General features: G+C 35.3%; 1 protein-coding gene across 1 annotated transcript in view; it reads left to right on the top strand.

Annotated features, from left to right (window-relative positions):
• Positions 1-16,541, top strand: part of LRP1B (LDL receptor related protein 1B) — a 1,532,882-nt gene that overhangs the window by 1,485,109 nt on the left and 31,232 nt on the right. The window contains exons 84-85 of the mRNA XM_059927092.1: positions 3,490-3,664; positions 7,789-7,893. Of these exons, the coding sequence (XP_059783075.1) occupies positions 3,490-3,664; positions 7,789-7,893 (280 nt within the window). The remainder of the gene's footprint in view (positions 1-3,489; positions 3,665-7,788; positions 7,894-16,541) is intronic.

Genomic DNA, 16,541 nt, shown 5'->3' with positions numbered 1-16,541 from the left:
AGACCTAAATGTAAGGCCAGACACTATAAAACTCTTAGAGGAAAACATAGGAAGAACACTCTTTGACATACATCACATCAAGATCCTTTTTGACCCATCTCCCAGAGAAATGGAAATTAAAACAAAAATAAACAAATGGGACCTAATGAAACTTAAAAGCTTTTGCACAGCAAAGGAAACCATAAACAAGATGAAAAGACAACCCTCAGAATGGGAGAAAATATTTGCAAATGAAGCAATTGACAAAGAATTAATCTCCAAAATTTACAAGCAGCTCATGCAGCTCAGTATCAAAAAAAACAAACAACCCAATCCATAAATGGACAGAAGACCTAAATAGACATTTCTCCAGAGAATTTCCTTTAAAGCATAAAAAGTGGACCATGAATTCCTTTAAAAAATATCATCTGTAAAGAGAAAAGCTATTAGCCTAGTTAGCAAATTAAGCAGAATTTATAAAATATTCTCATTCTAGCTTATATGCCATTAGATTAAAAAAATCTTTCTATGGAAAAATAATATACATAGAAATGTTTAAAATCACAGGTATACAGTTCAATAATTTATCCCCAGGTGTACATACCAGTGTAAACCAACATTCAGGTCAAAAATAAACATTATCATTACCTCAGATGCCCCCTGGTGTTCTTCATCACTATCCCTTTCCTTCTCCTCAAAAATAACTCATTTTTGACTCTTAAAACCATAGATTAGTTTTGCCTTTTGAAGTTATACAAATAAAAAAGTAGTATATATATTTTTCTGTCCAGCATTTTTCTCTCAATATTATTTTTGTGAGATTCATCCATGTCGTTGTGTATAACTGTAATGTCTTCATTTTTCATTTCTCTCTTTACATATAAATATACATATATATATGAACTACAGTTTCTCCATTCTTCTTACAATGGGCATTTAGATTATTTTCTGTTTTTGGCTATTTCTAAAAATATTGCTGTGCATATTATGTACATGTTTTTGTGCACATGTACATGCTTTTCTCTGGGATATACAGTATATTAAGAGTAAAAATGCTAAGTCATTAAGTGTAGTTATGTTCAAATTTAGTATATACTGTCAATTGTTTCCCAAATTGGTTGAACCAGTTTATATTCCCACTACTAGTGTATGAGAGTTTCTGCTATTTGTTGTCAATTTGGTATGTGTGCAATGGTATTTCTTTGAGCTATTAATTTGTATTTCCTTGATTACTAATGAGTTGTATATATTCTCACATCTTTATAATCTTAGTCTAAAGCAGATTTAATTTATGCACCAAAACTAGTTATAATTAGTAAATTGTAGGTAAGTTTTTAACTTTGACCTTTAGCACCCTAGATAAGTGCAAACTGTTCCTTGCTACAGTATGGTGTAGGGCAATCATCAACCCTCAGAATGTTAACCCAGTTTTTCAAGTTTCTTAGGTCTTCTCAGTGATGTGATTATAAAAAAAAGTGGTTCAAAATTTTAGGTTAAAAATTACATTTTAATTAGGGCTCACAAATTAGTCAAGAAATAAGCTATTTTAGTCAAATCAAATCTATTTACGATTATGAGACAATGTAGTCCCTTTGCTAATCAGTAAATTGTTTTCCGATTTCTTACATTCCCTCGTTCCCAAATTCTATTTGCTCAACCAGTCCCACGGGGATCACTTGGGCCTCATTTATGATCTATAAATTGGAATCCAGGGGTGGTGGTGGATGAAAGGGAAAGACACTGGAATTTTTATTTGCAAATAAGTTACCTACATGATTCTGATGAATTATCCACTGTGGAAAAACCTCATAATATGAAGATCTTGGACAGATACATCAGCTGACTTCTATGTCCCATCAGAAAAATGAATCAGGACCAAAGAATGAAATTTAAAGCAATTAGAGACAATATTAAAAGAGCTCTCTGTCAATAAGTGGTATGTAGCAACCTGACGAAGGAAAATTTTTCTTTAGAGATTTCTGCATAGGAGATGGTACTAGATGATTATGTAGGCTGCTGCTAATACATTCTTCATAAATAAAAACAGAAGCTATGCTGTGTAAACTCAACCTGCCAAGCCTAGAACAACTACAGATAGACATCATAATGGACAGATACTAACACTGACTTAATTTTTAGATCTCCACGTCTCTCACCTTTCAAAAGTGCTGCTTTCCTTACGTACAGCCAAGACCCTTAGTAATAAGCTTCAGCATGGAATTGCAACAAGGGCACTTGGCATAAAGCAACAGCAAACAGAAGAATGCTTGAAATAAATTTCCATAAATATGAAGCAAGCCTGTCAGTAAATTTAATTTCTGTCTGATTTAATAAACAGCTAGATAAATACACAAACATGAAAATTATAAATTATGTTTTAATTTTTCTCACCTACCATAACTGTCTTATTGCAGGTTAAAGTTTATAAATTGTGATTTTTATCTCAGCTAATCTCACTTAACATTGCTTCATGGTTAGATAGCTAAAATGAAATTGCCGCTCCAAACACAAAGTCTGGGATCAATTTGACCAGTTCTTCTGCTTACGATTATTTGAACTATAAATTTCAATATTTTGAATATGGTAAATTCGAATACATTGATATGTCAACAGACATATAAACTTGTTTTTCAAAAGACAGGCAGAATATCTAATTGCAAAGTCAGTGTGGTTCTTATATTATTAAATGGTCTTTGTTTTATTACTGACGTTCAAGAGGTATAGAAATATTTGAGGAGGACTTCCTTTGTGGTTGAGAAAATTGTCTGTAGTGCTCAGTAGGAAACATCTTCCAAAGTAAAGGGCTCAGCTACAGGGAGGTTTTCCCTCTGACTGATGGGGAGGTTAGGTTCTCACCTAGGAGGGGGCAATAGTCTAGACTTCTGTTATCACTTTCTACCCATGATGGATCAGTTAGTCTTCCAGTCTACCTTTCTATTAGGGTTCCATGAGAGGCACACCTCCTGTCTGCTTACCTGCCCAGGCGTTTGGAAATACTGGGCCTGTTCTGGCTCATAGAGGGAGGCTTCTTTCCACCACACCAAAAGCTAGTGAAGAGGTAGGATCCCCCTACTCACCACTCACTACCCTGTTCTCTGGATGAAAAGAGATGCGAAGAGGGACAAAGATAAAGGACATCTAAAGAAATCTTGAGCATTTCTGTTCATTTCAGAATAACAGTAATATTGCTCATTAGAAAGAAAGCTGAGGAAACTTGTGAACTTAAACTTTAAAACTCAGAACCTAAAGAATTTGTCACTTAGTATTATATCAATATAACCCATCTCCTCCTAGAAAGATGAAATGATGCCTAACTCAGGCAAAAAGAGGAACCAATGACATTATTAAAGAATTCTGGTTACATGCAGTTACAGGCTGCTTTTGTAAATTAATCTACCTATTCTCTGACCATTTTAAAATATTAAGTGAAAGGTAACATTTATTGTGACTCAAGAAAAAATCTTGAAATATTTCAAGAAATTTCATTTCTATGTTGTGCATTCTTTCTAGATGTGTGTCATCACTACTGTGTGAATTCTGAATCCTGTATCATTGGGGATGACGGAAGTGTGGAATGTGTCTGTCCAACACGCTACGAAGGACCAAAATGCGAGGTTGACAAATGTATAAGGTGCCATGGGGGACACTGCATTATAAATAAAGACAGTGAAGATATATCTTGCAAGTAAGTAGACAGCTAGCTTACTTTATAAAAACATTTGAACCCAAAAGGACATAGCAATCCAGAAATAAACAGAGAAAACAATGTAAATTATTTTTATTCTAAAATTCAATATGGCAACCGTTCCATTCTCTCTCTCTCTCTCTTTTTTTCCTTTTTGGCTAGAGATAGAGTTCAATTCATTTTGATTAAACCAAAACTTATTAAAAACCTATTATGTACATCTGTGTAATATGAACATTTATCATGTAATGACATGATCAGGTCATTGCCTATATAGAATATTCCTAATAGTAAGCAAGTAAAAGTGAAATGCAACATACTTTCAAAAAACTATATGTAATACTTCTAAATTAGAATAGCTCAGGCTTTTGTTTCATCATTATTATCAACAATGAGTGTTTGCCTTTCTGATTTTACAAAATGATCCTTTGGGGAAGAAGCAGAAGACCTTTCTAATGGAAATAAAATTTAATCTTTTTATCTGACTTTGAAAATTATTGTACAAAATAAGTAGAAGGAATAATGTTTCCTAGGAAGCAACTACAACAAAAATGTCCAAGTTAGATTTTGATTACATTGCCTTTTGCTCTTTGGCTTTAAGATCAAGTGAATGGAAAACAGAACTTTGCAGCTAAAGAGTAATGCCATTCAGTTTCTAGCATGAAACAAATTTATGCCACTGGGGTTAGAGATCAATTCTCACTCTGAACTTCTTTTAACAGGTTTTTTTTTTAAAAAGGGCTTATAAAGGACTGTACTCTATCACTTGCCCTAGGAGTATAATAAACGAGCATATGCGATAGGAAAGCACGCCTTAAAGGGTTCATGTCACAGCTTCCACCAAGACAGCTCTGCAAGGGTGCCAGCCCTGAGTTATGTTGCTCTGCCAAACAAGGCCCCATAAAATTTTATTACAGACAGCATCGACATTTTTTTCTTTTTTATTTACTCTCATTTTAGAATTACTCCATGTATGATTTGTGTTATCACTATAAATGACATTTACTCAAACCCTCAAATTGTGTCCTTTGAAAGTACATTATTTTTAACTAAAGTAATTTAAAATATGACTAATTATAATATATGCCTTTGATAAGTACATAAAAGCAAAATGCATTTTCATATAAACTACCAAAATCATGTTTGCTCATTAAGCTCATCAGTTTTTTGTGATGAAACTTTAGCATGACAGAACTTGATTTTAATTACTGAGCATACATCTTTCTTTATGTCCAGCATACCATGTCAGGAATGCACTGTAGAATCTTCTTCACAGCCCCATCCCAGTCACACAAGGAATCATGGACCATCGTATAAGAAAGGCTATGAGCCATAGTTTGCAACCTAGTTTATCTTGGAGAAGCTCATGCAGAGACACACACCGTGTTTCCATCACACAGGGCAGTTCCGTGTGAGGAATGAAGGGCTGAACTCTTAGGACCCTCGGTACTGCCTCCTTAACAGAGAATACTGGCTTCACCAACCTAGAAACACTAGAACCTCATAACCTGAGTAGGCTTTTGAAGGTCCAACATTATAGTTCTTGACTCTTAAAAGATCTTTCTGGAAACCTATATGTAAGAATGGATAAATAATAGTTGCTAGCAGTGAGTTGATAGTGGAAGTTTAAAGATAAGAGTATAATATTTGATTTATCAGATAGGTTATAATAACATATGAACATGATAGTACAAACAGGACTCTTTGGGTATTTTGAAACTTTAAGTTTGTTTTCATTTCTATGATACTTTTCATCTTAGCATTAACTAAAGCTTGCAGAGATGTTGGGATTTCTATTTCATGGGTAAAGAACTGATACTAAAACAAAATCACAACTGAGTTAAATATTTTTTTACTGAAATGGGAAAATTCAAGTTGCATGTATACTTGCGATTCCAAAGAGTCATGTATTTCTAATGCACAGCCTATGAGCTGTCAACTTCAGTAAAGAATAGATGCTCTGTCAATTATAATGAGTATAATCTTTGAAACAGAGCTAATTGTGTATTTTTCTCTCTTCCTCAGTAAATATTATTGAAGAAAGTCTTGATCATAATTTTGAATAGCCTAAATAATACCACTGTGATGTCAAATTGTTATGAGAATTCTTTCTCTTTACTGGACAACTGCTAATTACAAAGTGTGTCTGCATGCATGCACATGTAACATTTCTAAGAAATGAAATTATGATGAAAACCTACATTAAAATATAAGTTGTACTCTTTGATGTATTACAATGATTTGGATAACTTGTATTTCACATTTGAAATATCTACAAAGTTCTGTCTAAAGTTTAGGATTCAAACAAAACCTTTAGAAGGAGAACAGGGCAACATCTCTTATAACTCTTGGAAGCAGAAGTTTAAAAGCAATCGATAATCAGAATATTTTTCTCTTTTAAAAGATGATATTTGGTGTATAGTTATCTTTTTGTGAAAAATTCTTTAATGTATGATGAGCTAATTTTTCTCTTTGATGTCGTCCCTTTGATTGAACATGAAACTATAACTTTCTGCTCTTCGATTTTCAAGGAGGCTGGGCAAGGAGAGCAAGGAAAAGTCTCCCAGATCAATTTAACATATCAGACACCACTACCATTAAATATGTACTTGACTCACTTTGCATCCATATTCGTATGGCTCTATAGATTATAAAGAATGTGATATTCTTTGTTAAATCTTGGAAACTTTAAACCACTACCTTCTTCCCCATGTTTAATTCCACTTTCATGTGTCTCCATTTCATATCTGGTATATAATTGACTCACTGCTTCTGTTTATCTTGAAAAGAAATGTGATTTTTAAATCCAGGTTCTTAAAAAGAAATCTTTAAATTAAACTTCTGGGAAAGTGTAAGCAGTTCAGTGCATTTCCAGCAGCCCTACCACCCACAAGAGGCCAAATAAATATGCACAGAATAAATAAACTATGGGATTGCTAACCAATTATTTCAAATATCTAACCTATCATTGGGAATTTCTCTATGATGGATGTACTGCAATAGGTACCCACCATGAAGAAGATCAAAGTGATCAATCAATGATATTGCAGCCTGATTTCTTTATCAAGGTTATGTCCAGATTTATTGTGATAGCATTGATTACTTCATAGCACTTAGTACTAACATGATCTCATAATCGGAATATTGACATGATCCGTTGTGATTCTGATCTGAGCCAAGGCTTGTATGATTCTATTACCATACTTCTCATAGAAGAGTTTCTCTCAATAATTTGGAATGTCAATATACTTTTCTCTGTTCCACCAACAATTTTCAATGTCCGATCTAATAGTATTTGTTTATTCGTTTATTTATTTAAAAATATAACATGGCAAGTAAGAAATTTCTGTAATTTTCCTCTTATCATTATGCTTGTTTTTCCCATGTAGCAATAGCCACAGTGCTTATTCTTATCCCAGACAGGTAATGTACTATAAATTAGAAGCATTTCCAAAAATTTTCCAAGAAAGCCTACCTCATTACTTTGTTGCCATATTGCATATTGTTCCTATAATATTACTGTTTATTTTTGCAATGAACTGTTAACGTTTTTTCCTTTAGAATAAAAAGAGTTTGACACTAATTATAGTACATATTCAGGGAGAAACAGTGGGGTAAAAGTGACTACAGAATAGTTCTATGCTTTCGTACAAAATGTGGAGTCTAAAACTCATAACAGTTCTTTGGACCAGACTTTCCAGTTTAGAAGGAATAGCTGAAGCATTTGCTTCCAGAGTATTTGATAATGTGGTTTATAAATAATAAAAATGTCACCAAACTCTGGTAATATGAAAAGGGAATAAGATACTGATGCTAATGTCTCCCTGAAGTGTAAGTGATAGACACTAGAGTATTTTTTTCACACCTATATCTAGCTATATTAAATTCTTATATTAAACAGATGGGTTGAAAATTTGAAAATTACCAAAAGAAAAATTTTATTTGTCATCATTCTATTAAAAAACATCTTTGCCTCCAGCAAGTCTCTCTTTCTGAAAACCTACTTTTAGCCAGCCACTGCATTAGTCTGCTATGATGAATATTCTCGTCTTTAGAGAATTTGTGTCAGCTCTCAACAATAATCATGCCAGAAACAATGAGACTTTTTTTCTTTGTTGCTGCAGCTGCACTAATGGAAAGATTGCCTCTAGCTGCCAGCTATGTGATGGCTACTGTTACAATGGTGGCACGTGCCAGCTGGACCCAGAGACAAATGTACCTGTGTGTCTGTGAGTATTTTCTAACGTTGTGGGCATTTTATGATAACAACTTTAGATGTACATGGAATCCTTGCTCTATTGTTCTCCTTTCTTGGCGTAACATATTTTTTTTTTTTTAAATGTGTATGTGTGTGTGTGTGTGTGTGAGATAATCTGCTGCATCCATATTCTCTTAAGTAAATTTATTTTTTTTTTTTTTAATGTCTGAAACATTTATATTAACATGTTTCCATACAAATAACCCAATGAAAGTTTAGTATTAGTTGTTTTGTTTGTTTTTTTATACTGCAGGTTCTTATTAGGCATCAGTTTTATACACATCAGTGTATACATGTCAATCCCAATCGCCCAATTCAGCACACCACCATCCCCACCCCACCGCAGTTTTCCCCCCTTGGTGTCCATATGTCCATTCTCTACATCTGTGTCTCAACTTCTGCCCTGCAAACTGGCTCATCTGTACCATTTTTCTAGGTTCCGCATACATGCATTAATATACGATATTTGTTTTTCTCTTTCTGACTTACTTCACTCTGTATGACAGTCTCTAGATCCATCCACGTCTCAACAAATGACTCAATTTCGTTCCTTTTTATGGCTGAGTAATATTCCATTGTATATATGTACCACATCTTCTTTATCCATTCGTCTGTTGATGGGCATTTAGGTTGCTTCCATGACCTGGCTATTGTAAATAGTGCTGCAATGAACATTCGGGTGCATGTGTCTTTTTGAATTACGGTTTTCTCTGGGTATATGCCCAGTAGTGGGATTGCTGGGTCATATGGTAATTCTATTTTTAGTTTTTTAAGGAACCTCCATATTGTTCTCCATAGTGGCTGTATCAATTTACATTCCCACCAACAGTGCAAGAGGGTTCCCTTTTCACCACACCCTCTCCAGCATTTGTTGTTTGTAGATTTTCTGATGATGCCCATTCTAACAGGAGTGAGGTGATACCTCATTGTAGTTTTGATTTGCATTTCTCTAATAATTAGTGATGTTGAGCATCTTTTCATGTGCTTCGTGGCCATCTGTATGTCTTCTTTGGAGAAATGTCTATTTAGGTCTTCTGCCCATTTTTGGATTGGGGTGTTTGTTTCTTTGATATTGAGCTGAATGAGCTGTTTATATATTTTGGAGATTAATCCTTTGTCCGTTGATTCATTTGCAAATATTTTCTCCCATTCTGAGGGTTGTCTTTTCGTCTTGTTTATGGTTTCCTTTGCTGTGCAAAAGCTTTGAAGTTTCATTAGGTCCCACTTGTTTATTTTTGTTTTTATTTCCATTACTCTAGGAGGTGGATCAAAAAAGATCTTGCTGTGATTTATGTCAAAGAGTGTTCTTCCTATGTTTTCCTCTAAGAGTTTTATAGTGTCCGGTCTTATATTTAGGTCTCTAATCCATTTTGAGTTTATTTTTGTGTATGGTGTTAGGAAGTATTCTAATTTCATTCTTTTACATGTAGCTGTCCAGTTTTCCCAGCACCACTTATTGAAGAGACTGTCTTTTCTCCATTGTATATCCTTGCCTCCTTTGTCATAGATTAGTTGACCATAGGTGCGTGGGTTAATCTCTGGGCTTTCTATCTTGTTCCATTGATCTATGTTTCTGTTTTTGTGCCAGTACCATATTGTCTTAATTACTGTAGCTTTGTAGTATAGTCTGAAGTCAGGGAGTCTGATTCCTCCAGCTCCATTTTTTTGCCTCAAGACTGCTTTGCCTATTCGGGGTCTTTTGTGTCTCCATACAAATTTTAAGATGATTTGTTCTAGCTCCGTAAAAAATGCCATTGGTAATTTGATAGGGATTGCATTGAATCTGTAGATTGCTTTGGGTAGTATACTCATTTTCACAATGTTGATTCTTCCAATCCAAGAACATGGTATATCTCTCCATCTGTTGGTATCATCTTTAATTTCTTTCATCAGTGTCTTATAGTTTTCTGCATACAGGTCTTTTGTCTCCCTAGGTAGGTTTATTCCTAGGTATTTTATTCTTTTTGTTGCAATGGTAAATGGGAGTGTTTCCATAATTTCTCTTTCAGATTTTTCATCATTAGTGTATAGGAATGCAAGAGATTTCTGTGCATTAATTTTGTATCCTGCAACTTTACCATATTCATTAATTAGCTCTAGCAGTTTTCTGGTGGCAGTTTTAGGATTCTCTATGTATAGTATCATGTCATCCGCAAACAGTGACAGTTTTACTTCTTCTTTTCCAATTTGTATTCCTTTTATTTCTTTTTCTTCTCTGATTGCCGTGGCTAGGACTTCCAAAACTATGTTGAATAATAGTGGTGAGAGTGGACATCCTTGTCTCGTTCCTGATCTTAGAGGAAATGCTTTCAGTTTTTCACCATTGAGAATGATGTTTGCTGTGGGTTTGTCATATATGGCCTTTATTATGTTGAGGTAGGTTCCCTCTATGCCCACTTTCTGGAGAGTTTTTATCAGAAATGGGTGTTGAATTTTGTCAAAAGCTTTTTCTGCATCTATTGAGATGATCATATGGTTTTTATTCTTCAATTTGTTAATATGGTGTATCACATTGATTGATTTGCGTATATTGAAGAATCCTTGCATCCCTGGGATAAATCCCACTTGATCGTGGTGTATGATCCTTTTAATGTGTTGTTGGATCCTGTTTGCTAGTATTTTGTTGAGGATTTTTGCATCTATATTCATCAGTGATATTGGTCTGTAATTTTCTTTTTTTGTAGTGTCTTTGTCTGGTTTTGGTATCAGGGTGATGGTGGCCTCATAGAATGAGTTTGGGAGTGTTCCTTCCTCTGCAATTTTTTGGAAGAGTTTGAGAAGGATGGGTGTTAGCTCTTCTCTAAATGTTTGATAGAATTCACCTGTGAAGCCATCTGGTCCTGGACTTTTGTTTGTTGGAAGATTTTTAATCACAGTTTCAATTTCATTACTTGTGATTGGTCTGTTCATATTTTCTATTTCTTCCTGGTTCAGTCTTGGAAGGTTATACCTTTCTAAGAATTTGTCCATTTCTTCCAGGTTGTCCATTTTATTGGCATAAAGTTGCTTGTAGTAGTCTCTTAGTATGCTTTGTATTTCTGCGGTGTCTGTTGTAACTTCTCCTTTTTCATTTCTGATTTTATTGATTTGAGTCCTCTCCCTCTTTTTCTTGATGAGTCTGGCTAATGGCTTATCAATTTTGTTTATCTTCTCAAAGAACCAACTTTTAGTTTTATTGATCTTTGCTATTGTTTTCTTTGTTTCTATTTCATTTATTTCTGCTCTGATCTTTATGATTTCTTTCCTTCTGCTAACTTTGGGTTTTGTTTGTTCTTCTTTCTCTAGTTTCTTTAAGTGTAAGGTTAGATTGTTTACTTGAGCTTTTTCTTGTTTCTTTAGGTAGGCTTGTATAGCTATAAACTTCCCTCTTAGAACTGCTTTTGCTGCATCCCATAGGTTTTGGGTCGTCGTGTTTTCATTGTCATTTGTCTCTAGGTATTTTTTTATTTCCTCTTTGATTTCTTCAGTGATCTCTTGGTTATTTAGTAACGTATTGTTTAGCCTCCATGTGTTTGTCCTTTTTACGTTTTTTTCCCTGTAATTCATTTCTAATCTCATAGCGTTGTGGTCAGAAAAGATGCTTGATATGATTTCAATTTTCTTAAATTTACTGAGGCTTGATTTGTGACCCAAGATGTGATCTATCTTGGAGAATGTTCCGTGCGCACTTGAGAAGAACGTGTAATCTGCTGTTTTTGGATGGAATGTCCGATATATATCAATTAAATCTATCTGGTCTATTGTGTCATTTAAAGCTTCTGTTTCCTTATTTATTTTCATTTTGGATGATCTGTCCATTGGTGTAAGTGAGGTGTTAAAGTCCCCCACTATTATTGTGTTACTGTCGATTTCCTCTTTTATAGCTGTTAGCAGTTGCCTTATGTATTGAGGTGCTCCTATGTTGGGTGCATATATATTTATAATTGTTATATCTTCTTCTTGGATTGATCCCTGGATCATTATGTAGTGTCCTTCCTTGTCTCTTGTAACATTCTTTATTTTAAAGTCTATTTTATCTGATATGAGTATAGCTACTCCAGCTTTCTTTTGATTTCCATTTGCATGGAATATCTTTTTCCATCCCCTCACTTTCAGTCTGTATGTGTCCCTAGGTCTAAAGTGGGTCTCTTGTAGACAGCATATATATGGGTCCTGTTTTTGTATCCATTCAGCCAGTCTATGTCTTTTGGTTGGGGCATTTAATCCATTCACGTTTAAGGTAATTATCGATATGTATGTCCCTATGACCATTTTCTTAATTGGTTTGGGTTTGTTTTTGTAGGTCCTTTTCTTCTCTTGTGTTTCCCACTTAGAGAAGTTCCTTTAGCATTTGTTGTAGAGCTGGTTTGGTGGTGCTGAATTCTCTTAGCTTTTGCTTGTCTGTAAAGCTTTTGATTTCTCCATCAAATCTAAATGAGATCCTTGCCGGGTAGAGTAATCTTGGTTGTAGGTTCTTCCCTTTCATCACTTTAAGTATATCATGCCACTCCCTTCTGGCTTGCAGAGTTTCTGCTGAGAAATCAGCTGTTAACCTTATGGGAGTTCCCTTGTATGTTATTTGTTGTTTTTCCCTTGCTGCTTTCAATAATTTTTCTTTGTCTTTAATTTTTGCCACTTTGATTACTATGTGTCTCGGCGTGTTTCTCCTTGGGTTTATCCTGTATGGGACTCTCTGCGCTTCCTGGACTTGGGTGGCTATTTCCTTTCCCATGTTAGGGAAGTTTTCGACTATAATCTCTTCAAATATTTTCTCTGGTCCTTTCTCTCTCTCTTCTCCTTCTGGGACCCCTATAATGCAAATGTTGTTGCGTTTAATGTTGTCCCAGAGGTCTCTTAGGCTGTCTTCATTTCTTTTCATTCTTTTTTCTTTAGTCCGTTCCGCAGCAGTGAATTCCATCATTCTGTCTTCCAGGTCACTTATCCGTTCTTCTGCCTCAGTTATTCTGCTATTGATTCCTTCTAGTGTAGTTTTCATTTCAGTTATTGTATTGGTCATCTCTGTTTGTTTGTTCTTTAATTCTTCTAGGTCTTTGTTAATCATTTCTTGCATCTTCTCAATCTTTGCCTCCATTCTTATTCCAAGGTCCTGGATCATCTTCACTATCATTATTCTGAATTCTTTTTCTGGAAGGTTGCCTATCTCCACTTCATTTAGTTGTTTTTCTGGGGTTTTTTCTTGTTCCTTCATCTGGTACATAGCCCTCTGCCTTTTCATCTTCTCTATCTTTCTGTAACTGTGGTTTTTGGTCCACAGGCTGCAGGATTATAGTTTTTCTTGCTTCTGTTGTCTGCCCTCTGGTGGTTGAGGCTATCTAAGAGGCTTGATGGGAGGCTCTGGTGGTGGGTAGAGCTGACTGTTGCTGTCAACATATTTTAAATGAATGTTTTGTGGACATCTCTGATCCAGTATTGTTCCTCATTGGCTCATGTACTACAGAATCTCCTCCCTCATCAATTTGCTAGTGATTTCATATGGAAAAGCTCATTCACTTCTTAGCATCATACCCATTTCAAACATTCAGAGATCTTTGAACTTGGAAATGCCAGTAAAAATTGTTCTAATTTAATTGACCTTATTTACAATAGATATGTGAAACCCAGACATAATCATATTTATAAATATTTTGGTACTTAGGACCATTCTTTTCAAAGTCTGTAAGGTATCTTTTCAAAAGTATAATACTATTTGATTTTTTGTATCAGGTTTTGAGCGTTGGATTATGTAAACCTATTAAGCCCCTGTCTCTTTTGAAATACATTCCCTCGAATCTGGGTTTCTAAATGTTTGGAAAGTATTGTAGATTCTCTGCTTCTGAGAAAATCTGGAATTTAATATATTCCCTTTTCAAAGACCTGATTGTCCATAATGGAAAGCTTGAAATAAGACCATTCAACCTGTGTCATCTCTATTTTGAGTTTTCTTTTATCACTGCTTGACCAGAAGGATGATGCCCACATATGATCCACGTCTGTTCTGTTCCCCACCTTGTCAGAATAGCCTATGATGAGTGTGTATATAAGAAATAAGTGAGCATACCTGGGAAAAAGTTTGTTCATGTGTTACTATTTCTGTATGAAATGAATTTGAAACATTTGAAAACATAAAGTCAGATGCTTTATTTAGCTGTATTTTACTGAAATTCTGCAGATGCTCTGTTGGGTTTAAAAGTCAGCGCTGTGACCAGAAAGAGAACCCTTGTGATCACTACTGTCAGAATGAGGGGATTTGCACTTTAACTGCGTTTAATGAGCCGAGATGCAAGTAGGTTTAACCTTCCACTTACCGCTAAGCTTTGTGTGACATCATTTCAGGCCACAGTTCATTGGTTTAAATCATGAACATCCACATGCTTTTCACAGTGTGTACTTAATCTCGGGGCTCATCTGTGTCATACACACTTAACCTTTGCTTTGCTCACCGACAAGTGTATGCACCACAGTCAGCTAGATTGTCTAGAAATATAATGGAGGGAATGAAAAAGCTCGTGGAACTGTCTCATAAAAATACATTTGCTAGAACAGTGGCTTTTAATTAGAGGACAGAAGCAGGTGTTTTTAGACTTTATTACTCTACTGGATACTATAATTGGAATAGTGTCTTTTATTTAGTAACTGACTTTTCATTTCAAGTACTGATAAAACACATTATTTTGGCTCCCAAGATTTCAGTGCAACTGTCTTACCTTAATCAGTAAGACTTCTTTACGGAAGAAATAGGTATATGCTAAAATATTCCAGAAACTTCATTTCATATCATTCTTTCTTGATTCAATTTGTTCGTAACAAATACATTCTTTTCCTCTGTGAAATCTCAGGAACCACCTTTGGGGTAGCGATCAACCTTCATAACAATGGAAGTTATTTTTGCATCATGCATTTGAGCTTTAGAGATGGATCATATCTGACATCCTCCTTAATACTCCATGTCATAAACAGAAACCCTGATTGGCACCCAATAATAGCTCATGGTGGTGTCTCAGAGTATTTAGTAATGGTTTTAAGGCACAATTTTATTAAAATTCAGATATTTCATTTCCAAAACTCTACAATTTTGTTCATAATGATCTATTTTGTTATTCAGGAAAATGTCATTCTTTACACAATACTTGTAAAAATATGGGAAGTGATTAAAATAATCACATAGGAAAAACTGATATTCTTCCTTTTTTTCTAAAAGATATTTGAATATGTTAAACCAATGTTCCTACATAAAATAATCCAGAAATACTCCTTTAAATATCAGTCTATAAAGTGTATATAAACTGACCTGTTAAGAAATTGATTCACTTCTTAGTTCATACTCAGGTTTAGTGCCTTATGCAGCTGAAGACAGAGAGGAGACCCTCCTTTAGTCTTACCTCTGCCTTGCCTCCAACCCAAATTCCTCCAGTCATTCAGCAAATATTTATAAGACCCTGAAAGAGTGCTAAATCCTAGGCAAGTGAAGATGAATGAAATTTAACCCAAACATCAAGGAGCTCACGAATTAGTGGGTTTAGAAATTCATAAGCAACTAATTAACCTGTATTAATGCAGGTGTGAACACAGGAAAAAAGAGAGGGCAGTGGAGTTTTAACAGGGCAGGTGATTTGTTTAGAATGGGAGATAGGAATACCCAGAAGACTTTACAGAAAAGGCAACCTCGTGTTGTCCATGTGGTTCAGGTAGTTCCGTGAGGTCGGGAAGAACATTCTGAAAAGAAAGAATAACATAAGCAGAGACATGGATGTGAGACTTAGTGGCCTCTCTGGGGAACTATGAGTGGTTTAATACAGCTAGAATGAAGGGTGACTGGAGAGTTGGGGAGGGGGGTGAGGAGTTAAAACTGGGCAGATAAATTGGAACCCGATTTATGCCAAAGTTAGGGGATTCCATAGGATCCTGAAAAGAATGTATAGCCAAAGTGATTTGAGGCAGAGCTGAAGGAGTTTGCTTTCGAAGGTGACACTTAGTGGCATGTGGAAGAAAGGCCTGGAGATCAGCTGCAGGGATCCCACACCAAAAGGTCTGACAGCACTTCAGGTGAAAAATGATGGATTCACGGTTAGTTCAGTGTTAGTAAGGTCAGGGTGCTCCTTGGCCAAACTTTGATCTAGATACTGGTGTTATCTCATTTTTAGGACCCTGGTAATGCCTGCTCTGGGACCCAGTCTTTGCATTTCTTGTCCCTTTCTCACAATTCCCAGGCAAAGTATACATGACATTTCAGCACCACCCCCCTCCATAAATAGGTCTCAGGAACATGACCTGTCTAGACAATGCCCTTGTGTCACCAGAATGAACATTTCTTGTGGGCATAACAGTCCACAGTAATGTTCTGTTCCACTTTTCACTCTTACCATGTATCATCAGAGGCACCTGACCTTGTAAGGTACAATCAGCCTCGGATTAAAATCAGCCAGGAAAAATATGTTAATCGGAGTGATTCAGAGCAAACACCTTTTACTTTTGTGTATCTTTATTTCTATCTGCTTTGGGCTTAATGGAAATTTTGTCTGTGCTTTGGTTTTCCACACCCTAAAATTTATTCTGATGGTAGGAGTAATGCTTACTGAATTCCTCAAATCATTTAAGCCATGAAAGAATCGTGGAAGAGATAATGATATTCTGTTATTCACT

The sequence above is a fragment of the Balaenoptera ricei genome, chromosome 7, assembly GCF_028023285.1.
Source record: "Balaenoptera ricei isolate mBalRic1 chromosome 7, mBalRic1.hap2, whole genome shotgun sequence".
NCBI lineage: Eukaryota > Metazoa > Chordata > Mammalia > Artiodactyla > Balaenopteridae > Balaenoptera > Balaenoptera ricei.
The sequence above is the reverse complement of the archived record's forward strand: the minus strand, read 5'-3'. Positions and strand labels throughout refer to the sequence as shown.